The sequence below is a fragment of the Thalassophryne amazonica genome, chromosome 4 (assembly GCF_902500255.1).
Source record: "Thalassophryne amazonica chromosome 4, fThaAma1.1, whole genome shotgun sequence".
NCBI lineage: Eukaryota > Metazoa > Chordata > Actinopteri > Batrachoidiformes > Batrachoididae > Thalassophryne > Thalassophryne amazonica.
In genome coordinates, this window is record NC_047106.1 from 32,717,874 (window position 1) to 32,745,836 (window position 27,963).

Here is a 27,963-nt window from a genome sequence, read left to right on the forward strand (position 1 = left end):
GAGCCCCTCCTACCACCAAAATTCTGTCCAGCCATCTGCGAAATTCGTCCACTTCACTGGAAACAATTGACAGACAAGAAAATCTTAGCTGGTTTGAGAAAAATACTGGTAAAAAGTAAGAGATCATTCAGTAACACTGTTACTTCCAGGTGATAACTTCTATTAGTAAACATTTTAAGATTATTGTGCATTGTTTAATCTAAAAAAAGCACAAACTTTACTCTTACCTTTGATGGTTAAGTGGATCACGGAAGTACATATTCTCTGCTTCCCGGGAAGAAACGTGCGGCCTGAGAGTGCAGCTGTAAATGTGCAGCCTCCTTTTAGTAGTATTAAGTTTATTTTATTTTCATGTTTGCCCCTATTTTGTCATTTGATTCTATCTTGACAATGGAAATGTGTTTTTCCACTTTGTGTTATCCTTGTATTTTAATGCACATTATATCTGTATCATGTGCATTGCTTTACCGAATAAACTCAAACCTGCAAGTGTTTATTACTGTGCGAAAGTTTTTTTTTGGGGGGGGGGAGCCTTCTGTTTAATTGAGGAAACTAATTATTAGGCTTTGAGGACTTTGATTTTGACCATATTTTAATGGGTTGGTCCCTGAAATTCAGTTTCCTTGATCATTCCATATACCTCACATTTGACCTTTTTTTTTTTTAAACCTGCCACCTACTTCATCAGTTTTATAGCTCCATTCATGTGAACTGATTCAGCCCTATGACAGCATTAAAGACTCGTGTTCTCACTGAACCGCATCATCACAAATGTGTTCAAGCTTTTGTTAGTGATTCAGCAGCTACAAATTCCTGAGATTCCTCGTTTCCTCTCTCTATAATCCAGACAGAGCCTCCTGTCCCAGCATTAACACCATATAGCCCCAGAGTGCACACAGGGATCAGGTCACAATCAAGGGGAAACAAAAACTGCCAAATCAGCTTTAATGTGCACTAAGGGAAGTGTGAAGGTTCAGTATTAACTCTGCTACTGGGGATCACCCTCTTATAAGCAACATTTATGACTGAAGTTATTTCTTTTGGAGTTATGTGACATAAGTCACAGAATTTCTGAACACCTACCGACTCAAGACACTTTTATGCTACAAATGTTAATTATACAATGACGTAAATATTGGTGGGCCCTATAGTTGATTGGTCCACCATCTACAGTTACCAGCCCACATCTTAAAATCACATTATCATTATTACTTACACCACATAAGCACTTTTAAATCATATCCACTATCATCCGGAGTTCCGGACCTTATTCCAACCACATTTCTCCCTAAGCAAGTAAGTCATGTTTCCCACGGGGCAGATGCTACATGCTAAAAGAGTGACTTATTTTGGTATTTTCTCTAAAGTTATCAGTGGTATAGTGCTCGCAGCGGTAGACATCGCATCAATTAATGCACCTGAATCACACGCGCTTCATATGTAAATAGTCATAATGTTGTTAAAGCTATACATAATACCATGAAACTGTGGTATTTTTGCCCAGTTATACCGTCCAAATCTCATACCGGCCCATGCCTACTAGCAATACAAGAATGTCACAGTGACAAACATTTTAATGAAATCAATCAAAATCTGGATCCATTAAGCAGCCCAGAAGTGTGACGGATGCTGATGCTGCTCAAAGGGGTACTGCCACATTGTGCACATCACTGCGACAACACTGCATTTATATAAAAATAATTTTTTTTAATATACTATCAGTGTCCATGGAAAGTAATCGCCAGAAAAAAAACCCTAGTAAGTGACAATGTCTGTTTAAAAATAAATAACCCTGGTGACCTATATTAGGTGGCTTAGGATGTGTGTAAAATGACCCCTTTAATGTTTCAAATAAAGCCACCAGACAGTGTGTTTCACATGCAAAAATAAATAAATAAATAAATCACAACACAGTAACTTGCAGCTGAAATGCATTGATGCACACAGCATATTTATTCAATACTTTAAGAGACAAATGGTATTAAGGCTCAAAATTACTTCAAAGAAACATTTTTATCTTGTATGACTGATAGAATGTAATGTTGCAGGAAAATCCTATTATTGCAGCATTTACAATATAATTTTAGAATAAGTATGACCCAAACGTCCTGATGAGTGCTTTGAAAATGAGTTTTCCTCACAGACTGTGGAAATGTTGCATAATCTTTCTCAGCAGCAAAACCAAATACGAGGTCTATTAGAAAAGTATCCGACCTTATTATTTTTTTCAAAAACAACATGGATTTGAATCATGTGTGATTGCATCAGACAAGCTTGAACCCTCGTGCACATGCGTGAGTTTTTCCACGCCTGTCGGTTGCATCATTCGCCTGTGAGCAGGCTTTGAGTGAGGAGTGGTCCACCCCCCTCATCGTTGTTTCATTGCCAGGAAATGGCGGAATGATTTGGGCTTTTTTCATCAGAATTTTTTCAGAAACTGTTAGAGACTGGCAGCTGGAAACCATTAGAAAAATTTATCTGGCTTTCGGTGAAAATGTTATGGGCTTGGTAGAGAATAAGGAGTGTTACTGTCGCTTTAAGGACGGCCCCCAGCGGCTGTGGGGCGCGCCGCGCTCCGAAGCCGCCATCAACAGGCTGAACGACCATTTCATTTCTAAACGGATGGCTGTCTGGATCCGTGACCATCGTGTGCCATTTCTCTGGTTATCACAAGAGCTGGACAACAACCATTTTCCAGCAGATTTCACTTTTAACAAGAGATTTTGTCATGGAAAGGCCAAGCGGAGGCTTCACGCGTCACGATGGATTCGCTACTGGAGCGAGACAAAACCACCTCCGTCACAGGACGGCTTTGAGATGGCATTCAGACAGCTGTCGGTGGTTTTTCCATCGAGTGATTATCCGAGAAATTGTGGCTGTGCCTGGACATGCCAGAACATGTCCCATGAGGCTTCATCACGGCGTTGCTGTGCGCCGCATGGAATTCCTCCGCACGTCTGTCTCAATGTGCTGAAAAAGTGCTGATGTCCACGTCTTTTCACAATTCCTGTGCTAGTCAGACGATGTCCCGGATAAAACACAGCGTCCAGTTTGGAAATGAACGGCACATTCCACTGTTACAGGAATTTTTGTCATGGAAAGAGGAGCAGAGGCTTCGCGCGTCGCGGCGGTGCCACATGGCGCAAAGCAATGCCGTGATGAAGCCTCACGGGACATGTTCTGGCATGTCCAGGCACATCGTGACGCACGAAGCCTCCGCTCAGCTTTCCATGACAACATCTCTTGTTAAAAGTGAAATCTGCCAGAAAATGGTTGGTGTCCAGCTCTTGTGATAACCAGAGAAATGGCACACGATGGTAACATTTTCACCGAAAGCCAGATAAATTTTTCTAATGGTTTCCAGCTGCCAGGCTCTAACAGTTTCTGAAAAAATTCTGATGGAAAAAAAGCCCAAATCATTCCGCCATTACCTGGCAATGAAAATCTGACGAGGGGGCTGGACCACGCCTCACTCAAAGCCTGCTCACAGGCGAATGACGCAACCGACAGCCGTGGAAAAACTCACGCATGCGCATGAGGGTTCAAGCTTGTCTGACACAATCACACGTGATTCAAATCCATATGGTTTTTGAAAAAAATAATAAGGTCGGATACTTTTCTAATAGACCTCGTACTTTGACTATTGATATCAAACTGCATGGGTGTAGCTGATTTGCCACAGAACGTCTAGATTTTTACCAAGGACATCATGACCTCTTTCAGGAAAAAAAATATGAAAATGCTACATTGCCAAGTAATAAGGAATAATTACAGACTGTACACTCTGACAAGTTAACAGCATTGTTAAATCCAGTTTAATCACTAGACAGAACAGACATACTGTTTGAACTTTTCTGCTGCTGTAAATTCAATTGTTCTACCTGCAATCTTGTGGCATTTTTAATACTACATGATTGTTTTATCAATGTGTGTGCACTTGTGCCTGTATTACAGTATATTAATTTGGAGACAGGTTCACAAATTCCTTCATCCTACAACCCCAATTCCAATGAAGTTGGGACGTTGTGTGAAATGTAAATAAAAACAGAATACAATGATTTGCAAATCCTCTTCAACCTATATTCAATTGAACACATCACAAAGGCAAGATATTTAATGTTCAAACTGATAAACGTTTTTGGTTTTGTGCAAATATTTGCTCATTTTGAAATGGATGCCTGCAACATGTTTAAAAAAAAAAAGCTGGGACAGGGGCAACAAAAGACTAGGAAAGTTGATGAATGCTCAAAGAACACCTGTTTGGAACATTCCACAAGTGAACAGGTTAATTGGAAACAGGTGAGTGTCATGACTGGGTATAAAAGGAGCATACCCAAAAGGCTCAGCCATTCACAAGCAAAGATGGGGCGAGGATCACCACTTTGTGAACAACTGTCTGGAAAAAAAAAAATAGTCCAACAGTTTAAGAACAATGTTTCTCAATGTTCAATTGCAAGGAATTTAGGGATTCCATCATCTACAGTCCATAATATAATCAGAAGACTCAGAGAATCTGGAGAACTTTCTACAACCCCTGGCAAAAATTATGGAATCACCGGCCTCGGAGGATGTTCATTCAGTTGTTTAATTTTGTAGGAAAAAAAAGCAGATCACAGACATGACACAAAACTAAAGTCATTTCAAATGGCAACTTTCTGGCTTTAAGAAACACTATAAGAAATCAAGAAAAAAAAGATTGTGGCAGTCAGTAACGGTTACTTTTTTAGACCAAGCAGAGGAAAAAAAATATGGAATCACTCAATTCTGAGGAAAAAATTATGGAATCACCCTGTAAATTTTCATCCCCAAAACATCCTCTGAGGCCGGTGATTCCATAATTTTTGCCAGGGGTTGTACACGTAAGCGACAAGGCCGAAAACCAACATTGAATGCCCATGCCCTTCGATCCCTCAGGCGGCACTGCATAAAAACCGACATCATTGTGTAAAGGATCTTACCGCGTGGGCTCAGGAACACTTCAGAAAACCATTGTCAGTTAACACAGTTCGTCGCTACATCTACAAGTGCAAATTAAATCTCTACCATGCAAAGCAAAAGCCATCAACATCAGCATAATCTCGTTTTCGAGCATTAAAGGACCATGTCAGATCAACCTCAGTTATTCAAGGGGTGATGATGTCGTATGTGGCTGCTCAGACCAAGAGCAGAATGGAAGAGTCGGGAACACTTTGTGCAGGAGACAGTGGGTGGTGAGCGAGGAAGGAGAAGCCGCTCTTTACGTTGCTGTCTCCTGTACTCTACTTCACAGCGTCGTTTCTCCATGTGAGCTGTTCCCTTAATGACGGTGCGGCTCCACTCAGTGCGGTTTTCGGCAAGGGTCTCCCAGTTGGCATAGTCGATGTTACAGCGCTGAAGTGTCACCCTTAGTTGGTCGTGAAATCAACGTTTGGGCACACCTCTGGCTCTTGTGCCTGATTCCAGCTGTGAGAAGAGGATCTGGAGGGGGAGTCGGGTTATGGGCATTCTTCTGATGTGCCCTGCCCAGCGGAGGTGATTTTGGGCCATCATGGCCTCGATGCTAGAGAGATTGGGTCGAGAGAAGCACAGATTCATTGGAGACATGGTCTTGCCATTTGAGCTTCAGGATTGCATGAATTTTCTGCTGTTGGAAATGCTCCAGCTTTTTTATATCACTCGTATACAGGACCCACGACTCAGAACCATAGAGGAGGGTGGAAAGAACAATGGCTCGGAACACCATGATTTTTGTCTGGAGACTGAGATTGTGGTTCAGAAATACCCGTTTGGACAGCTTCCCAAATGCTGCATGTGCGGCACGAATCCTGTTATCAATGTCTTTGTGCATAGTGTAGTCATTAGAAAGGTAGCTTCCTAGGTAGGGGAAGGCTTCCACGGTCTCAAGGACTTCACCATGGAGTCGTACGTTGCTGGTGTCTGGAGGGGGATGGCCTGGGACTCCGTGCACAAGGATTTTGGTCTTTCCAGTATTGGAGATAAGCCCAAAGTGAGAGTAAGCACCAAAGAGGTCTACAGTGGCCTGGAGCACGTTGACTGTGTCCGCAGGGGTTGCATTGTCGTCAGTGTACTTTAGCTCCCGTACTGTAACCAGGGTGGTGAGTTGGCGGGCACGAAAGTGCCCAGTGTTGAAGAGACCTCCATCCATTCGGCAGCGCAGTCGGAAGCCAGGGGCCGTGTCAAGAAGTTCGTGGATCATGGCCCCAAGGTAGAGAGAGAAGAGGGTGGGGGCCAGAACGCAGCCCTGCTTCAAACCAGTGGTGATAGGGAAGGAGTCAGAGATGCTGTTCTTGTCCACAACGCGACCAGTCATCCCATCGTGAAGGGCCTGTACAAGGTCAGTGAGTGGTCAGAGCAGCTGAAACATCAAGGTTGTCCACATAGGTGGCCTTGGGACACTATCGAAAGCCTTCTCCAAGTCCCAGAAGAGAAAAAGGAGAGGTCTTCGCTGTTCGCGGGACTTCTCCTGTGGCAGGCGGGCACAGAAGATCATGTCAGTGGAGCCACGAGATGGCCGGAAGCCGGACTGTGACTCTGGAAGGACCTCTTCAGTGACGGTCAGGAGCCTGTCAAGCAGATCCCGTGCAAAGATCTTTCCGGCACTACTGAGGAGGAAGATGCCACGGTAATTTCCACAGATGAAGCGATCCCCCTTCTTGAAGATCAAATCAAATCAATTTTATTTATATAGCGCCAAATCACAACAAACAGTCGCCCCAAGGTGCTTTATATTGTAAGGCAAAAGCCATACAATAATTATAGAAAAACCCCAATGGTCAAAACGACCCCCTATGAGCAAGCACTTGGCGACAGTGGGAAGGAAAAACTCCCTTTTAACAGGAAGAAACCAACAGAATCAGGCTCAGGGAGGGGAAGTCTTCTGCTGGGAGTGGTTGGGGCTGAGGGGAGAGAATCAGGAAAAAGACATGCTGTGGAAGAGAGCAGAGATCAATCACCAATGATTAAAAGCAGAGTGGTGCATACAGAGCAAAAAGAGGTGAATAAAAACAAACACTGGGTGCATCATGGGAACCCCCCCCCCCCCCCCAGCAGTCGAAGTCTATAGCAGCATAACTAAGGGATGGTTCAGGGTCACCTGATCCAGCCCTAACTATAAGCTGAAGGCTCTGCCTCCCATTCTACTCTTACAAACCCTAGGAACTACAAGTAAGCCTGCAGTCTGAAAGTGAAGCGCTCTATTGGGGTGATATGGTACTAAGAGGTCCCTAAGATAAGATGGGACCTGATTATTCAAAACCTTATAAGTAAAAAGAAGAATTTTAAATTCTATTCTGGAATTAACAGGGAGCCAATGAAGAGAGGCCAATATGGGTGAAATATGCTCTCTCCTAGTCCCTGGCAGCACTCTAGCTGCAGCATTTTAAATTAACTGAAGGCTTTTCAGGGAACTTTTAGGACAACCTGATAATAATGAAGTACAGTAGTCCAGCCTAGAAGAAATAAATGCATGAATTAGCTTTTAAACATCACTCTGAGACAAGACATTTCTAATTTTAGAGATATTGTGCAAATGCAAAAAAGCAGTCCTACATATTTGCTTAATATGCGCATTGAAGGACATATCCTGATCAAAAATGACTACAAGATTTCTCACAGTATTACTGGAGGTCAGGGTAATGCCATCCAGAGTAAGGATCTGGTTAGACACCATGTTTCTAAGATTTGTGGGGCCCAGTACAATAACTTCAGTTTTATCTGAATTTAAAAGCAGGAAATTAGAGGTCATCCATGTCTTTATGTTTGAAAGACATTCCTGCAGTTTAACTAATTGGTGTTTGTCCTCTGGCTTCATGGATAGATAAAGCTGGGTATCATTCGCGTAACAATGAAAATTTAAGCAATGCTTTCTAATAACATTGCCTAAGGGAAGCATGTATAAAGTGAATAAAATTGGTCCTAGCACAGAACCTTGTGGAACTCCATAATTAACCTTAGTCTGTGAAGAAGACTCCCCATTTACATGAATTGTAATCTATTAGATAAATATGATTCAAACCACTGCAGCGCAGTGCCTTTAATACCTATGGCATGCTCTAATCTCTGTAATAAAATTTTATGGTCAACAGTATCAAAACCTGCACTGAGGTCTAACAGGACAAGCACAGAGATGAGTCCACTGTCTGAGGCCATAAGAAGATCATTTGTAACCTTCACTAATGCTGTTTCTGTACTATGAAACCCCTGCAGACACCAGACTGAAACTCTTCAAATACACCATTCCTCTGCAGATGATCAGTTAGCTGTTTTACAACTACCCTTTCAAGAATTTTTGAGAGAAAAGGAAGGTTGGAGATTGGCCTATAATTTAGCTAAGATAGCTGGGTCAAGTGATGGCTTTTTAAGTAATGGTTTAATTACTGCCACCTTAAAAGCCTGTGGTACACAGCCAACTAATAAAGATAGATTGATCATATTTAAGATCGAAGCATTAACTAATGGTAGGGCTTCCTTGAGCAGCCTGGTAGGAATGGGGTCTAATAGACATGTTGATGGTTTGGAGGAAGTAACTAATGAAAATAACTCGGACGGAACAATCGGAGAGAAAGAGTCTAGCCAAATACCAGCATTACTGAAGGCAGCCGAACATAAAGATATGTCTTTGGGATGGTTATGAATAATTTTTTCTCTAATTGTTAAAATTTTATTTGCAAAGAAAGTCATGAAGTCATTACTAGTTAAAGTTAAAGGAATACTCGGCTCAATAGAGCTCTGACTCTGTCAGCCTGGCTACAGTGCTGAAAAGAAACCTGGGGTTGTTCTTATTTTCTTCAATTAGTGATGAATAGTAAGATGTCCTAGCTTTACGGAGGGCTTTTTTTTTTATAGAGCAACAGACTCTTTTTCCAGGCTAAATGAAGAGCTTCTAAATTAGTGAGACGCCATTTAGTCTCCAGCTTACGGGTTATCTGCTTTAAGCTGCGAGTTTGTGGGTTATACCATGGAGTCAAGCATTTCTGATTTAAGGCTCTCTTTTTCAGAGGAGCTACAGCAAGTTGTGCTCAATGAGGATGTAAACCTATTGACAGGATAATCTATCTCACTCACAGAGTTTAGGTAGCTACTCTGCACTGTGTTGGTATATGGCATTGAAGAACATAAAGAAGGAATCATATCCTTAAACCTAGTTACAGCGCTTTCAGAAAGACTTCTACTGTAATGAAACTTATTCCCCACTGCTGGGTAGTCCATCAAAGTAAACAGGAGGTTTTCAGGGAATACTGTTAAGTCTTCAATTTCTATGCCATATGTCATAAGATCTAAAGTGCGGTTAAAATGGTGGGTGGGCTCATTTACATTTTGAGTGAAGCCAACTGAATCTATTAATAGATTAAATGCAGTGTTGAGGCTGTCATTCTCAGCATCTATGTGGATGTTAAAATCACCCACTTTAATTATCTTAGCTGAGCTAAGCACTAAGTCAGACAAATGGTCTGAAAATTCACAGAGAAACTCACAGTAATGACCAGGTGGACGATAGATAATAATAAAACTGGTTTTTGAGACTTCCAATTTGGATGGACAAGACTAAGAGTCAAGCTTTCAAATGAATTAAAGCTCTGTCTGGGTCTTTGATTAATTAATAAGCTGGAGTGGAAGATTGCTGCTAATCCTCCTCCTCGACCCGTGCTTCGAGCATTCTGACAGTTAGTGTGACTCGGGGGTGTTGACTCATTTAAACTAACATAATCATCCTGCTGTAACCAGGTTTCTGTAAGGCAGAATAAATCAATATGTTGATCAATTATTATATCATTTACTAACAGGGACTGAGAAGAGAGAGACCTAATGTTTAATAGACCACATTTAACTGTTTTAGTCTGTGGAGCAGTTGAAGGTGCTATATTATTTTTTCTTTTTGAATTTTTATGCTTAAATAGATTTTTACTGGTTATTGGTGGTCTAGGAGCAGGCACCGTCTCTACGGGGATGGGGTATTGGGGGGATGGCAGGGGGAGAGAAGCTGCAGAGAGGTGTGTAAGACTACAACTCTGCTTCCTGGTCCCAACCCTGGATAGTCACGATTTGGAGGGTTTAATAAAATTGGCCAGATTTCTAGAGATGAGAGCTGCTCCATCCAAAGTGGGATGGATGCCGTCTCTCCTAACAAGACCAGGTTTTCCCCAGAAACTTTGCCAATTACCTATGAAGCCCACCTCATTTTTTGGACACCACTCAGACAGCCAGCAATTCAAGGAGAACATGCGGCTAAACATGTCACTCTCGGTCCGATTGGGGAGGGGCCCAGAGAAAACTACAGAGTCCAACATTGTTTTTGCAAAGTTACACACCGATTCAATATTAATTTTAGTGACCACCGATTGGCGTAACCGGGTGTCATTACTGCTGACGTGAATTACAATCTTACCAAATGCAGTTTCAAATTTCCTTCAATGTCGCCTGCTCTGGCCCCCGGAAGACATATGAGTATGGTTGCTGGTGTCGCTAACTTCCCATTTCTCAAAACAGAGTCACCAATAACCAGAGTTTGATCCTCGGCGGGTGTGTCGCCGAGTGGGGAAAAACGGTTAGAGATGTGAACGGGTTGGTGGTGTACAGGGGGCTTCTGTTTAGAACTATGCTTCTTCCTCACAGTCACCCAGCCGGCCTACTTTCCCGGCTGCTCGGGATCTGCTGGGGGACAGCTAACGGTGGCTAAGCTACCTTGGTCCGCACCAACTACAGGGGTCTGGCTTGCTGTAGGATTTTCCAAGGTGCGGAGCCGAGTCTCCAAAGCTACGAACAAGCTACACTTATTACAAGTACCGTTACTGCTAAAGGAGGCTGAGGAATAACTAAACATTTCACACCCAGCGCAGAAAAGTGTGGGAGAGACAGGAGAAGCCGCCATTCTAAACCGGCTAAGCGCTAATAGCTGCGCTAAGCTAGCGGATTCCTAAAAACACACAGTGAATAATGTGTGAATTTAGAGGTGATTCAGTAGAGAGAGTGCTTTAATTAAGGCACGTGAAGATTACACTGTGAAATAAAGCGTTATCTAGATCAATCTAACTACGCAGATTAAACAGCTAACAGATACAGCAAAACACTGCTGTGCTCCGGAACAGGAAGTGATACAATACCGCAGTGAGAGCCAACCACCAGTAGAGGCGAAGATGTTAATGATGGTGGCGTCCTTCAGGTCTGCGGGTACGGCTTTTGTCTCCCATATGCGCAGGATCAACATGAAAACCCTGGTCTTCACAGCTATGCCCCATGAGAAATGAGTTCCAAGGGGATGTTGTTGGGCCCGGGGGACTTCCATGCCTTCATGCACTTCAGTGCCTTCTGAAACTCGGTGTAGGAAGGAGGGAGTGACATCCATTGCCTGACAGGGTGTTGTGGTACCTTACGGAGCAAGTCCTCAGCTGCGGTAGATGGACAATTCAGAAGCATCTGAAAGTGTTCCTTCCACCTTTTAAGGATGGCTTGATCATCCGTAAGCCACAGAGAATGGACCAGTCTGCTTCTACTGAATCTTGCGGATGTGCTGATGGTGGAGCCTCACTGAGAAGCTATGTGAGACGATTGGAGTAGTCTTCCTGAATTGCAGGGATCTTCAGCCTCATGACGTTAAAGCAACGTGCCCTCTTTACCCTGTTGTAGAGGGGGAGGTTCCGCAGACGAAGTCTGAGACGAGTTATCAGGAGCCGATGGTCTGTCCAATAATCGTCTGCACCGGGCATGCTGCGGGTCACAAGGACATCACTCCGGTCATGTAATCGAGTGAAGATATAGTCAAGGATGGTCCAGTGCTTTGACCGCTGGTGTTTCCAGGTGGTTTTGTGACAATTTGGAAGCCGGGAAAGAGTATTAGTGATAGTCAACTCTTTTTCAGTACATATGCCAAGAAAGAGAAGCCCGTTGGAGTTGCAGGATCCAAGCCCCTGCTTGCCCAGAATGCCCAACCAAAGTCTATGGTCACAACCGACTCTGGCATTGAAGTCTCTGAGCACGAGGAGCTTGTCTCTGCTGGGGATGGCACTATTCAGGGCAGCATAGAATGACCCCTTGACGTCACCTTCAGAGTCAAGACGGAGATCAGAGTCATGTTGTTGCTGTCGGGGAGCGGCACACGGAGAGTCACAAGACATTCATTTATGGCGGTTGGGGCTAGGCTATAGCAATTCACCAATGATGTCTTGATCGCAAAGCCAACGCCATGGATCCGCTGCTCAAGTTCTTTCCCTTTCCAGAAGAAAGTGTAGTTGGCTCCAACTTCAGACAGACTTCCCTCTCCGGCAAGTCTTGTTTTGGACAGGGCAGCGATATCAATGTTGAAGCGGTCAAGCGCCCGACTCACAAGGGCAGTGCGTCGGTGTGGTCTATCATCGTGGTCTATTGAGGGTCCTCACATTACATGCTCCCACCTTTTACGGTGGGAGCATGACCGTAAATCTCTACCATGCAAAGCAAAAGCCATACATCAACAACATCCACTGAAAATGTGTGGCGCATTATGAAGCGCAAAATACAACAGAGACCCCAGACTGTTAAACAACTGAATCAAGCAACAATGGGAAAGAATTCCATCTACAAAGCTTCAATAATTAGTGCCTTCAGTTTCCAAATGCTTATTGAGTGTTGTTAGAAGGAAAGGTGATGTAACACAGTGGTAAACATACCATTGTCCCAACTTTTTTGAAACATGTTGCAGGCATCCATTTCAAAAGGAGCAAATATTTGCACAAAAACAATAAAGTTTATCATTTATTGAATAGGTTGAAGAGGATTTACAAATCATTGTATTCTGTTTTTATTTACATTTTACACAACGTCCCAACTTCATTGGAACTGGGGTTGTAATAATGTTATTCCTACCATGAATAAATCCACTGAATTCTTGTTAATACCACAATTAAAAACAACATAAGAATCATTGCTTTCAACATTGTATGTGGTTGCTAATGAAGGTGTTATTGGTTATTTTGCTGGATGCCAATTGCTGGCTGATATATATCAGTTACTTTCCTGAGAAAAACCTGAAGACACATTTACAGCAGTATTGTGGTACGAATAAGGCTCATAGTTTAGTACACACACACTCTGCCCTCCCACAGTATTATATGTCACTGTACCTATTTTTGCAGCTACCGTGTAAGCATTTATCAAATTCATTTCAGGAGCATTTGAGCAGATTAACGACAGCTGCTGGCCATTTCATAATAAGCCATGTTTTCTTTGGCATCATCTGCAGTTAAAGTAGCAACAGCTGAATGTTTACTTATTTTTTTTGTTCTCTGGAGCCATCGGGACAGTCATCTTGGTCTGGGTTTCCTTTCAGAAAGCGTAGGATCTTCTCAATTGTGGCATCCTGGTATTCATGGGACCACCTGTGTCAAGACAACAGGCATTTGAACATGCATACAACAAGAAAACCATTTGATCTCAATGGCTTTGTTACAAATTTACAAATAACTGTTTACAACCTGGAAACAACACCAGACATTCACAAATTATTCATGAAATATCAGGGTGTAAAACACTAATGACTTGTGGGCGGCATGGTGGCTTAGTGGTTAGCACTGGTGCCTCACAGCATGAAGGTCAAGGGATCGCTTCCCGCCCTTTGTGTGGAATTTGCATGTTCTCCCTGTGTCTGTGTGGGTTTCCTCCACGCACTCTGGTTTCCTCCCACAACCAAAAACATGCTATTTTAGGGTCTGCTCCTGTCCCTGTCCCTGACCAAGGCAGCATCTCCACATCTGGAATTGGTCCCTGGGTGCCGGTGCCGCAGACCGAATGATACCCCCTAAAAATCCGTTCGTCCTGCCTTCACTGCGCATCCATCATTTCAGAGTGTCAGACGTATTTCACAGATTATCACCTCATTTCTGCTTAAAACTGCACTCCAGTGATCATCTATCTCAGCAACAAGATACCTGAAGCTTTTGTACAACAATCATTTCCACATAAATTCTGCATTACTTCATAATACAGGGCTGTGAAATGAAAATTGTGAAATCCAAGGAAAAATTTGCAGGGGTCATTTGAACCGTCAATGATCATGTTGAAATAATCGAATATGACCTGGAAGTAGGACCTGGTATGATTTTCCTTTTAATTGTAAACCAAATTATGCATTAACTCAGAACAATTGAACTACATGAAATCCATGAAGATTGAAAAGACTGTTAAAGTATTTCAAAAACCACAGCTAAAGCTTGTAGAATATTTTAAAAATCAGGGTAAATATCAATAAAATACCTTATAGTAAAAAGCCACACATTCTTGTGTAAATTCCTGTAAAGCCACAATGTCTTTTTTCCCATGAAAAAAATCTACATTAATAAAACTAATTTACATTCTTGTGTAAATTCATGTAGCCTAAATTCATTCAAAGCGACAATGTCTTTTTTCAATGAAAGAAAAAAAAAGGCACAAACTTTTCTGAAATTCTGTTTGAACAGCACAATGTTTATTTTCCAGAGAGAGAAAAAATTCTTACCAGTTCGCTTTTCCCATTTACCGCTAGGTGTGTTCATGAAGCCAGCAACAACTCCACAGATTCTTGTCCTTATCAGACTTTTTCAAACCGTCTTTCTCGCCATCTTTGCTCTGTCTGATGTCGCTCCGTGACACAGACAAGTTGCAAAATTCTTCTTTTAAAAACTTGAAAGTTCTAAACGTTTGCGATGTCCACATGCTATGTTGAGCTAAGCTTCGCACAGGAGCCACACAGCGTCACTGCAGCAACCAACCAGTCCCACTTTACGACAACTGTCGTAACAGCCAGGTTTTGAGTGGCATTTATTCTCCTCGAAACTCCGCGGATCCGAGGAAACTGATTTGTATCTGTAACACACAGATCAGTGTCTGCGGACTTATAAAACTTGCATGATGTCGTAAAAAAGAACGCTTTGCGATAAGCGTTTTAAAAACTCAGTAACAATCACGATTAAAGAGTACAACACTAACACCCCCCCCATGATGAAATCCGTGGAATCCCCGGGTCCGCGGAGTTTTCACAGCCCTGATAATAAAAGACAGAGGTAGCGATCAGAGCGCAGCAGCCATGACCTGCTGCTCCTGCTGCATTCACTGCAAATCCATCATTTCAAAGTTTCACTGATTATCGCCTCATTTCTGCTTGAAACGGCCTCATTTCTGCTTAAAACTGACTTTAGAATAATTTAAGAGGTTTTACCTTGTCATCTGATGGTTAATAATCCCATTATTCCCTTTGATCACTTTGGGTGAAGAGAGTCCATCTCAGATGAGCTGCTGTGGTCTGACATGACGCATGCGCAGTGGAGGCAGGGTGAACAAATTTTTAGGGGTGGACTGCTCAGTCTGCGACACCGGACTGTGACTGCCCATTCTTCCTAGTGGTTGGATTGTGTCTAACTGTAATTAGGAAGCAGCAGACAAATTTTGTTGTATGTATGTACAATGACAAAGGCTCTATTCTATTCTTTTCTATTGTCTAAACCTAATCATGTAAAGATTAACTAAACTCAAAGTGACATTAACACATGAAATCAACTCCACACACTTTAGCTGGTGCAAGAACCAGCACGTCCGCTAGGTGCCGAGTATGCTTTGGCTAAAGGCGCCAAAGATTACTGAGCCGGGCCCGGAAGAGGCCACTTGTTGTCATTGACAACCACTCACACACATGGATGATTGCCGGTAAGGCCAAAAAGCTGAAGCCATGATACGGGGTGAGCATTTCCCCCGAGGTGACCATGAGCGATATTTACAGCCAGTGTGCATGTGGTATGCTGGACAATGTAGGTAGTTTGAACGCTAAGAACAACGGTTGTAAGGTGAGTTTTTCCTCGTCCTCAAGAATGAAATGAACTAAGTGCTGTAAACTTGTGTTAATTCATATTACAAGGGGAAGTTTCATTTCCCAACTTTAAAACTTTACCATGTTATGTTCTCTGTTCCTAAGAAAAAAGAAATGTAAAAAAAATCCACCCTCCCTCATCACTTTTTTCCTGATGTCAAGGATAACAAACTGTTTTTTTTGTGGGGCCTTATTGTCAGTCAATAAAATAAGAGATAACACACACCTGATTCCAACAACCAAATCAGCAGCCACACACAAACATCTATAATTCTGACACCTTGCACCTAATCTGTATAAATTACCCTCCAATTAGAGTAATCTGTACACACCATGAGCTCATATTCATTTCTTTGACATCCTAATATGCTGCAATAAAAAGATGGGCTGGGGGTGGGCAAGGATATGTGCCATTTGAGATTATCTCCTCGAGGCAGGTGGGGACGGGGTTTGACTTATCAAGGAATTCTGGTGTTCATCAGGGAGATGTTCTGGCTCCTTCTCTGTTCCATGTCCAACAATTTTGGTGCCTTCATCAGTGAGGAAAGGTTTACTGACCTTGACTTTGCAAATGACAGTGTGACATTTGTGGAATTACTGGCTAGCCAGACTGAGACACTAGAGTTCGGAGTAGAGGGTTCTGAGTTTATAACTGTCATCGATAAAAACTAAGATCCTGGCTTTCAATGTCTTCCTAGACTCAGCCATCAGAAGTATATCTGTACGTGGTAAACGTCAAAACCTCCTGAAAGATTCACTTATCTGAGCAGTCACATTCATGTTTACAGGACCTTGGCCTTTAACACTGAGACACCGGGAAAGTGCTTATAATTATGAGGTCATTGGATAGAGGTGTTTGGCAACACGGATAATTTCGCAATAGAACAGAAGGTCCAAGTCTTTAGGTTTCTGGTGCTTCCAGTCTTATATGGTTGTGAGATCTGGATGCTAACCAGTGACTAAAGGTTGAGGACTGCATGCCTTCGGTACTAGGTCTCTTCGGCAGATCCTTGGACATACCCAGAATGTCTGTGCTAAACAAATATTTACGTAGGAAGACTTGGATGAGGCGTACCACCTACACTGTGACAGAATGTCACCTGCGACATTATCAACACACATGCCTCAGTACTGAAGATCTCAGCAACTGGAAATAAAAGCCAATAGTGCACAAATGCATCACCTAATAGATGGCTACTGTTTGAAGACTTGGGCTAGGTCGTTATTTTGCCTGGATTGTTACCAACAAGTACCCAGGGTGGTTCCATAGTGTGATGGATGCAGGGACATGTGGCACGAGCACAGTCATGCACCTCACCTAATATTGTGATAATGGTTAGTTTTATTGAACAAATTCTAATGATAAATTAATGTTGAACTTTAACTCTGTGGACTGTTTCATACAGGTAGATATTGTGGTACAGTGATTAAATGCTTTAAAAAAGTCATGTAAAATCCAAGAAATACATCAACCTTCTGAAATAAGTGAACAGGTACTGTTTTTCACAGAAAATATTCAGAGTGAATCAGTAGCTTACTGGATGCCATTGCACTTGAGAATAGATCTCATGTCTTCTGGTAGAGACATTGGGTCTGGCCAGCTGAAATTATCTGTGACAGGAACGATATTCTTCTTAGAAGCCAAGGCCGTGGCGATTTCCTGCAAAAGTAAATATAACTTCTTTTAGTCTCTTAATTACTTGTCAAGAAATATAAGACAAGAAGCAGACAGGATTTTCTTATATTTGTATGACTTTTTTCCACATTAGTAGGAACTACTGGTCAACAGGAACATAATCTATGGGCCCACAGAACATCTTGGCCTCATTGGTACAACTTAAGGTGGAAAAATTACAATGTTGGTACACCTAGAGCTACAAAAAAATGGAACATATAACCTTTTGGGTTGCTCTCTGGGACATTCTCAGAAGTTACTGGATCCCCAACAACTTGCCAGTCATCATAACCAGCTTATACACAGGTAGGTAATGTGAGTGCTGCATGGAATGGGCATAGAAACTCTGGCATTCAGATGTAGTGCTAGCTCCTACATTTGTCAATGCTTGCATGGACTGGGTGTTAGGTAGGGTTATTGATACCAGAGGCTTAGAAAGACTTGCTGATCTTGACTTCGTGGACAACGCTGTGACCACTGCAGAATAAATGTATACCTGAATGAAGGTGTCAAACCTTCGCCCCTTGGGCACGTTAGCTACAAATGACAGAGGCAAAACGACGAGCTGCCATTCATTTTCTATCAGAGTAGGTGTTTTAAAAGTAAAAAGACAAGAGGGGCCAAAACGTCTACTTCATACAAATACTGGTACACTAGTTGCTCACTCAAACAAAATATTCCAAGTTGACAGAATACGCCCTGAAGTGTATTCTGTCAACTTGGAATATCTGTATAAATCTATTTGGCATTGTTCTCTCTGATACTTAGTAAAAGTTAATGAGGAATAATACACACTTCTAAATTTAAAAACTGTTTTTGTAACCAGATAATATCTGAGGTGATTTATAAGACATCTTACAGAGATGTTAGCAAGACATTGAACTGAAGAAAATTGATTGAACTTTGGTTCCATTAAGCAGTCAACCACAGAGGGAAAGCTCATAGCGATAGTGTCGAGTTTCCCCATCGTTTTAAATCTATTTAAACACTGTGCACAGTTAACGGCATGTAACCATGAGTTGGCCAATCCCCAGGAGTGCCCGTCAAGTGACAAATGTGTTTGTCAACCTCATTTATAGCTAATCTGTCTGTGGATTTAAAGACATTCACATTTCTCATGAAGAGCAGGTAGCTGAGGTTTGAAACCCTCTCACGCTACCTGTCTGTGTCCTTGGACAAGACACTTAATCTACATGGTCTCAGTCCACCCAGTTGTAAATGGGTAGCAGCCTTAGCTGCAGAAATATCCTGCGTCAGATTGGCGTCCCTTCTAGGGGGACTCGTAGGCTCTCATCTGTTTGATGCTACGGAATCTAGAGATAAGCACTGGCACCAACGGGCCACAGGGCCTTTAATCCTTTAATGTCACTGCATTTTTCAATAGAATGTATGAGATGTCAATATGCTCTACCAAACGATTGAGCTGAACATTAAAGGGATGCAGGACTTACATCTTTGAGAGAAGGCTAGGAAGTGCTTATGGAGTCATAGCATTACTGGACAGGTGTTTGGTGATGCTCAAATCACTAGGGAAATGAAAGATCCAAGTTTTAGGATCCTGGTGCTTCTTGTCTTGTTGAACACCAGTGAGAAAGTGATGACTGTATGTTTTTGATCCTGTGTCTAGGTGGAAGATCCTTGGGTACTACTGGAATAACTGGCAAACAAATGGTTACTTAGGAAGACTCATAAGGAATAATCACTTGCACTCTGAGAAAATGTCAGCTACCATGTGGCATGTTTCTCTGGCTTGATCCAGCATACAAGTGCCTCTTTGTTCAGGACCCCAGTGATTGGAAGATGCTAAGGGGATGTCCATATTTTACTTGGCTACAGGAGACAGTTGGCTATTTTCAACTGACCAATTGTCTGCCTGGGTGATTGCCATGCAGGACCAGGGACAGTGCCATTCTTTGGTGGATACAGTGATGCACAGCACCAGCACATGTCCCAGATGTTACAGGATTGTGTCATTTGACCACTTGAGATACTGAAAACCTGTTTAGCTCATGGACTACAACACATACCCACAATGCAGGATAACATGCCTACAGATATTTAATAGAAAACTGCATTTTAACTACAGAATAAAAGTAGCAATGCTAACAGCTGTGGTGACTGCCTGGAAAAGCTACCAATTAAATCAGTGGATACTTTTAGAAAATGTTATTTAAAAAATGTATTTACTTACAATTACACGGCACAAATAATGAAGCAGCCCAGTGAAGTATTAAAATGGCAAATCACTCTCCAAACATACTTATGTACAATTTAAACTAGTACAAATCTTACAGGCACTGTTGGGGAATGTGACCTAGTAAGTCCCTTTGGCTGCTCCCTTGTTTTTACTTGGGGTCACCGCACATGAATTAGCAAGTTTTAGTCTGACGCAACTCCACATTACATGGAGAAATGTGGCAGGGGTGGGGTTTGAACCGGGAGCCTGAAACCAAGCGCACTAACCACTTGGCCACCACCCCTGCATTGTGGATTGTGAATTAGGCTACTGTATTCATGCTGAATAAGCACTCTTCTCTGCCATTATCATTAAACACATTGTGATAAGGAGTTATAGAGCAGCAGGGTGGGTCAAAGTTTAAAGTGGAAGTTTGTTATGAAACATGGACCAGTTCAGACCTTATGCACCCAGTCCTTTGTGGCAGTGTCGCCCATGCACTTGTCGAGAGCGTTGGCAGACAGGACCAGGATGAAGTTACGTGCCCTCTGCACACTCTGAATCAGCTTGTCCTCAAATTTACCAGCGGTCAATTTCTCAACATCAATGAAGACGCTGAATCCTCGAATCTGCAGGTGCACCTTCAGAAGGCTTGGTGTGGGAGTGATAGTCGATGAAAAAACAATGTTTTATACAGAGAACACTGCATGAAGAACTTGTAAAATCTTGAATGAAATAAAATACTTTTAAATTCATATCTGTTTACACCAAGGAAACAAAAGCCAAATCCTGACACCAGTATGACCATTCCATAATGATTAGTTCCACCAACAGGCAGGGGTAGAGGCTAATGTGTGCACATTCACCTCACACATAAAGAAGCAGCTTACTCACAGTTAGCACTATTAGCCCGTAGCCTCTGACTGCTATAGCAATGTTTGTGTTATAAGTAAGTACGAAAAAAATGCATCAGGTTTTCAAACGTTTATCTGCACTACTCATGCACCTCACGTATGACAGTCTGTTCAGTGACTTAAAAAAAAGCTGTTTACTCACATTTTTTGCCTGGTATAGTAACATTAAGTAGTTCATTAGCTCACTGTGTGTGCCTTGTAAATGAATAATGCTGCAATTAGATTAATTTTGCTTCTTGTTGCATAAAGTGGTAAATGCAACTTATAGGCTTTTTCTCATAAAGAGGTATTTTGGAGAGGTGCGACATGCACTCCAGTATGACTTATACTCTGGAAAATATTGTACTGCGTGCCCTCAATATACATTTTAACTGGTTCTGCCTTTACTGACAATCTCATTTTCTATCTTACTTTCAACACAAAAACCGCTTCAGTTCTGACCTGGCCAGCTGGGAGCCGGTTGACCGCCTGTAGCTGATGAACACGTCGGGTCCTGAAGGTTGAGCATCTGTATGACATTGTTTTAATGGCTGGCGGCTAGCAGCTAGGATCTTGGCTCTATGGACCCCATTCTCTATGCGACAGTCGTGCTCAAGCTGCTGATCAGTCAGCATCTGAACGTTAGTACGATCCACTCCTGACTGGACCAGGCCATAGGTGTACTGACGGAAGCGAGGATCCACCTCAACTAACCAGTCAGCCATATTGTTTGGGTCACATGTGGAGTAGTTGGCGTAAGTCTTCAAGACACGCAAATCTCTCAAGAACCTGGTGGGTCACCCAAAACAGACAATTATCAGCAAAGAGTGCAGGATTGTATTGTATTCAGAGCTGCATGTCAAAATATTTTTACCACTTACCTTTTGCACGTAAGACCTGCAGATATTCCCAGATCAGCCCTCAGATCCTGGTCTGTGATGTTTAGCAGGAGGTCTCCATCCACCTGTAGCTCCTATATAATACGTATATTAAACATAAGATGGAGGTCTACAAATTACCCAACAGGTTAGCAATATGTATGGACAATAAATATGTATGGTTGTATTTACGAGGTCTGTCCATAAAGTAACGGTCCTTTTTATTTTTTTCAAAAACTATATGACTTTCATTCATATGTTTTTACGTCAGACATGCTTGAACCCTCGTGCGCATGCGTGAGTTTTTCCACGCCTGTCGGTGACGTCATTCGCTTGAGAGCACTCCTTGTGGAAGGAGTGGTCCCGCCCCCTCGTCGGATTTTCATTGTCTGGAAATGGCGGAATGAGGAGGACTTTTTTCCATCAGAATTTTTTCAGAAGCTGTTAGAGACTGGCACCTGGAAACCATTCGAAAAATTTATCTGGCTTTTGGTGAAAATTTTACGGGCTTCACAGAGAATAAGGACTATTACTACAGGTTTAAGGACCCCTTTAAGGACGCTCGGCGCGCCGCGCCGACGACGAGGCACAAACCACTGGATCATTTCTAAATGGATGGCTCTGTGGATACGAGACCGTCGTGTGCTCTTTCTCTGGTTATCACAAGAGCTGGACATCAGCCATTTTTCGGCAGATTTCACTTTTAACAAGAGATTTTGTCATGGAAAGCCGCGCGGAGGCTTCGCGCGTCACGACCGAGTCGCTGATGAAGCGAGACAAAGGAACGCCTCCGTTTCGGAGTGTTAGAGGACAAGTTGGGACATGTCCAGCTCTCCACAATTTCTCTTATACTCACTTGACTGGTAAGCACTGAAAGCCGAGATAAACATGTCCCAACTTGTCCTCTAACACTCCGAAACGGAGGTGTTCCTTTGTCTCGCTTCCAAAGCGAATCGGTCGTGACGAGAGAAGCCTCCGCGCAGCTTTCCATGACAAAATCTCTTGTTAAAAGTGAAATCTGCCGGAAAATAACTGATGTCCAGCTCTTGTGATAACCAGAGAAGGAGCACACGACGGTCTCGTATCCACAGAGCCATCCATTTAGAAATGATCCAGTGGTTTGTGCCTCGTCGTCGCAGCTCAGAGCACCGACCGTCCTTAAAGGGGTCCTTAAAGCTGTAGTTAAAGTCCTTATTCTCTGTGAAGCCCGTAAAAGTTTCACCGAAAGCCAGATAAATTTTTCGAATGGTTTCCAGGTGCCAGTCTCTAACAGCTTCTGAAAAAAATTCTGATGGAAAAAAGTCCTTTTCATTCCGCCATTTCCAGACAATGAAAATCCGACGAGGGGGCGGGACCACTCCTTCCCAAGGCATGCTCACAGGCGAATGACGTCACCGACAGGCGTGGAAAAACTCACGCATGCGCACGAGGGTTCAAGCATGTCTGACGTAAAAACATATGAATGAAATCCATATAGTTTTTGAAAAAAATAAAAAGGACCGTTACTTTATGGACAGACCTCGTATAGAGCTAAGAAAGTTGGTTCCCTTTCACACACCTGGAAACGGTCACAATAGTTGCTGAAGCCAACCTGCTGGAGCCAGGTTTGAACTTCACATGTTTTCCAGTTTGGCACACAAGGAAGGATGCGTTTCGGTACCTTTTCTCCCACCATATTTAGTGCCCGCTTGGCAAGTGCACAGACTGTACCATTACTGGAGTACATGACGATTCTTTTTAGGCTCTGAACCGCTCCGATCTCTTGAAATATCTTAAAGAGGACAAATTAAAACTGTTATTTGTCATTCATGACAATCGCAATAATGCCACCAACTCCACTGCCTATTAATTTTAGGTCACAGGATAAGGAGATTGTGGCAGTACCCTGGTATTGTTTTGGCGTGACTTGATGCTAGCTTCAACACAGAGATAGAAGGCTGCAATGCATTTTCCCTCCACTCTTGTACCATCCAGCAATGGCAGCAGATGTTGAAGATCCGTTGCAGTCCTTCCCTGCATGCAATCTGCACTGTCCAGTAAACTGCGGGCAAAGTCATCAGGATCCAACGATGCAATAAACGGCTCTACCAGTTCCAACGTTCCAGATTTCACAACCTGTTTCTCAATTTCTCGGTTAGCCGCTAGCACAGTGACCGCTAGGCATGCATGGAATCGAATGAGTTCATCCTCTTTGGAAAAAGCCAGTGGGAAAAGCCATTCAGCTGCCTTTTTCTCTATCATCAATCGCTGGCATCGGTGGCCTCCATACATAGCACAGTTTGCTAGGGCCACAGCACAGTGGCGCAGAACTGTGGGATCTGTACCGCTGCACCAAAACAGGAGAGCATCTAGGGCACCATTGGAGATGAGGTGAACAGATGTCTCCTCTGTGTGTTTAAACATGTGTTCCAGGATCCCAGAGACACTGCGGGCCAGTTGGGCATCTTCCTGCTGACGCGTCAGGTTGAGGATCACCCCCAAACCTATTCGTGCAACGTATTCTCTGGCAAAATACAGAAAGGGAAAAATTGAAGGCATTAATCTGGGCACAAAAGTGACCAAAAAGATACACTTTAAATCATTGTAAACCATAACCTTTAACATAATTAGAAGTTTACTAAATAAACAAAATGCATTATGTGAAGTATCTTTGAGGCAGTGCACATTTTGAATGCATTTTGTTTATTTTTGCCTTTAGAGGAATCTATCCAGCTCTCTATATGCAGGTGTACCATCAATTTATTTACGTGTATATTTTGTCTAAACCTGATTTTTTTTTAGGTCATTTTCAGTGGCAGCTATTAAGGGGGAGTTGCACACATTTCACGCATGCGCAGTTTTTTTTAATTGTACTATTTCTACCCCCCACCACCACCCTCCAATTTGTGCTCCGTTGTCATGAAATGCATTTGCACTTGGGCATGCGCACTTAGAATCAACCTGAGCAGTGGGAAGAGACATATGGGGAAAGAACTGTATGCCACTCCTGGTCAGATCCGGTGTCGCCGACCAAACGGTCACCCCTAAAAACTGGTCTGCCCTGCTTTCACTGCGCATGAGTTATTTCGGACCACAGCAGCACGTCAGACTCGTTCTCTATACCCTCTTAAATCATTCTAAACTCAGTTTTAAGCAGAAATTAGGTAATAATCGGTGAGTCATTACTGACACACTGAAATGACGTGGGAGCAGCACGTCAGAGTCAGACATGCTGCTGTGGCGCTCTGATCCATCCCCTGTCTTTTATTATGAATTAATGCTGAATTTATGTGGAAACAATTGTTGTACAACAGCTTCAGATATCTGTCGCTGAGACAGATGATGACTGGAGTTCAGTTTTAAGCAGAAACGAGGTGATAATCAGTGAATCGTGGCTGACGCTCAGAAATGATGTTGCTGACGCTGCGAAATGCCACATGCGGAGTGAAGGCAGGGCGGACGGACTTTTAAGGGGGTAGCGTTCAGTCGGTGACACTGGATCAAACTTTGTGAGGTTATAGTGAGTGCCAGTCTATACCTCACTTTCAAATATGAGTGATTGGGGCACATTTGATTCAGATATAATGTAAAATATTAAATTTAAAATGGCCAAAAAAATCTGTATTTGGATCAGATCTGGACTTTGTCAGTCAATAAAGGATACCATCCTAACTAACGCTCTCAAATATGAAAGAAATTTGATCTTTTTGAGAGTTATTAATTTTTGAATAGAGATTGATAGGAATTTTGCCAATTTCTAATATTTTCCTCGTTTTGATCTTTGACCTACGACCTTGAAAATTGAATCAATTCTTATCAGGATATGAATCTTCAATAAAAATTTAATAACAAAATATAAAAAATTGTGGGCTCCAGGCTGTTCACAAACAGACAAACAAAGAAAGAACCAGGGCGAAAACATAACCTACTCCAACTTTGGTGGGAGGTAAAAAGGGAAAGATATTCCAAAAGAAAAAGCTGAACTAAGATGAACGCTGTTGCATGCAGTATTTGTCTGGGTTTGTTTATGGCAAAACCCAAACAAGTCACACTCACCCCAATTCACCTGAAGCCAGATCTGCCCCTGATTTCTACCATGAACACGTGTGATTGCTGGGCAGGACTTGTACCTGTTCTCTGAAGTCAGGATCTGCTCCAGCAGTTTTGCAGACTCATATGTGATCTCCACAGCAGGATCCTGTTGGAGGTGAAGCAGCACCTCCAGGCCTCCGTCCAGCCGGATCCTTTTGCAGATCTCTTCGGCCACCTGACGGCCCACTGTAGGCATAACCCAGGCCTCCTCCACTAGCTGAAAAATCTCCGCAATGGCCCCGCGACTCTCCTCTGAGCTGGAGGTTTCCTGGGCTGACTTCAGCCTCCTGATGGCGGAGCGGAGGGCGGGGATGGAGGAGTCCAGCGCCGTCTGCACGTCGGCGTTCATCCCCGGAGAGACCGCTTTGGGGTCGGTGCTCCTCCGGCTCTGGAGCCGGCTGACGTAATCCGGGACTGTGAGTCTGTCTGAACTAAACATGATATAGAAATGTCGGTAGAGCCTCCACAGGAAGAGCGTCAGAGAAAAAAGCATCTACCGACAGGCCGGAGAAAAACTGCGGACCCTATGCCCCAAATCCAAGACAGACACGTCTCCAAATTCGTTGCTACAAATTAAACATGACACTAAATTACATCATCTCTCACCATGTCTGGCAGGACGAAGACTCGCACACAACCCGTCAAGAAGAGGTCACGATGTGTTTTCTCGGAGGCTTCACTGCGGATAAAAGACGGCTACTGTTTAACTCTTTACTCGTATTAATTCAGATTTGCAGGAACAGGCGGCCTGTTGTCGCGCAGTTTTTTTTCCCTCCCAGCACACTCGACGATAGGTAGCTGTCTATTTCAGTCTGAAATATTTTATTTTAAGTAGTTGCCTTTTAGCATCTTCTACCGCATGGCGCGCGACCCATCCCTCAGTTTGCTCCGCCCACCAACTTGATCCTGCCGCCTGAAGCAGATGTTTCGGATTAAGATGTGGCCCGTTATTTTGTGTGCGCCGTCTATATTATATGTGAGTGAAAATGTAATCATACAAAAAATAAAAAAAAATAGATGAAAAAAAACGTTTAAAAAAAGCCTTGCAAGCTCAAAAATAAATAAATAAATAAATACAAATTTAAGACAGCCTGTGAGAGTTAAAAAGCACAGGCCAGAAGCTGAATATTAACTAGTTTTAAGAAACTTCCTCACCCACATCAAAAGCACAACTTCCTGAGAGTTTTACTAACTTACCTGAAAAATAATATTTATTTGCAATGTAAACTTATTTGATCTTTTTTTTTTTAAATTAAGCAAGCACAGCAGGATCTTTTCTAGGATCCCACTCAGAAGGCTGGATCATCTGAACTGCCTGTTTGGTGCATATGAACACCCTTTTGCTCAAACAAGGTGTTTATTATGGACCGGTCCATCTTGGTAAAGAAGGAGCTGAGCCGGAAGGGGAGGCTCTTAATTTACCAGTCGATTCACGCTCCTATTCTCATCTGTGGTCATGAGCCTTGGGTAATGACTGAAAGAATAAGATCGTGGCTATAAGCGGTAGAAATGAGATTCCGCCGTTGGGTATCTGGGCTTACCTTCCTGGCCAGGGTAACAAGCTTGATTATCCGGGAGGGACTCTGAGTAGATCTGCTACTTCACATCGAAAGGAGCCAGTTGAGGTGATTCGGGCATCTGGTAAGGATAGTAGAGAAGCTTGAATCTTCGACTGGACTTGACTCATGTCAAGCAACTCAGTCGAAGATTCAAGCTTCTCTACTATGGAAACCACCTGGACAACTGAGAGCCTTCACAGAAACATCTGGTAAGGATGCGCCCTGGCCGTCTCTCTAAGGAGGTCTTCCAGACACGTCCAACCAGGAGGAGGCCCCGGTAACACGCAAGACACATTGGAGAGACTATATTTCCCAAGCTGGCTTGGGAAGGCCTTGGGATCCACCAGGAAGAGTTACAGGACTTGGCTGAGGATAGGGAAGTGTGGGATGAGTTGCTTGCTCTGCTGCCACCTCGACCCAGACCTGGATAAGTGGCTAAAAATGACTAAATGATGACTAAGCAAGCGCATAACCCTTAAACTTTAAATTACTACTGGATTACTGCTTGCTTTAAATAAGTATTCTTTAATTTGAATTACTGAGTAATCAAGACTGAATCCCTTCACATAAATAGCACCTGTACGTTGTGCAAATTTCTTTCAAGTATTTGAACTTCCAAAGTATAACCAGAGTAAAAAAAAATGTTGAAATAGCTGAGATCAATTTTTTTTTTCTTTAATATTTATTTCATTCATTTAAAAGAAAAACAGAAAAGCAAAAAACAAAAGCACCACAATACCAGAATGAAAAGGAGCAGAAAGAAGAACAAGTCTTATGATTTCTGCCCCTTTTAACAATACAATCTTTCAATATACAGCATCATAGTCAACATTATTTAACAGATTGCATTTCTTTAACTTGTCACATACCACTGACCCATTTCATAATTATGACCATTAATTA

At 42.7% G+C, this 27,963-nt stretch overlaps 1 protein-coding gene and 1 long non-coding RNA gene across 2 annotated transcripts; both read right to left on the minus strand.

Moving 5' to 3' along the window:
- Positions 1-8,818: 8,818 nt before the first annotated feature.
- On the minus strand, positions 8,819-27,036 carry LOC117509613. Its single transcript, XR_004560448.1, has 3 exons — positions 26,870-27,036; positions 13,090-13,094; positions 8,819-8,829 (listed from the first exon to the last, which is right to left on the minus strand). It is a non-coding gene; the product is annotated as an uncharacterized LOC117509613 (long non-coding RNA).
- sarm1 (sterile alpha and TIR motif containing 1) lies at positions 12,963-26,153 on the minus strand. The gene is made up of 8 exons (XM_034169357.1): positions 25,540-26,153; positions 23,315-23,933; positions 22,989-23,201; positions 21,434-21,525; positions 21,015-21,341; positions 20,121-20,310; positions 17,347-17,468; positions 12,963-13,349 (listed from the first exon to the last, which is right to left on the minus strand). The coding sequence occupies exons 1-8, from the start codon at positions 25,992-25,994 to the stop codon at positions 13,241-13,243; spliced, it is 2,127 nt and encodes a 708-aa protein (XP_034025248.1). The 5' UTR covers positions 25,995-26,153; the 3' UTR covers positions 12,963-13,240.
- Positions 27,037-27,963: the final 927 nt, after the last annotated feature.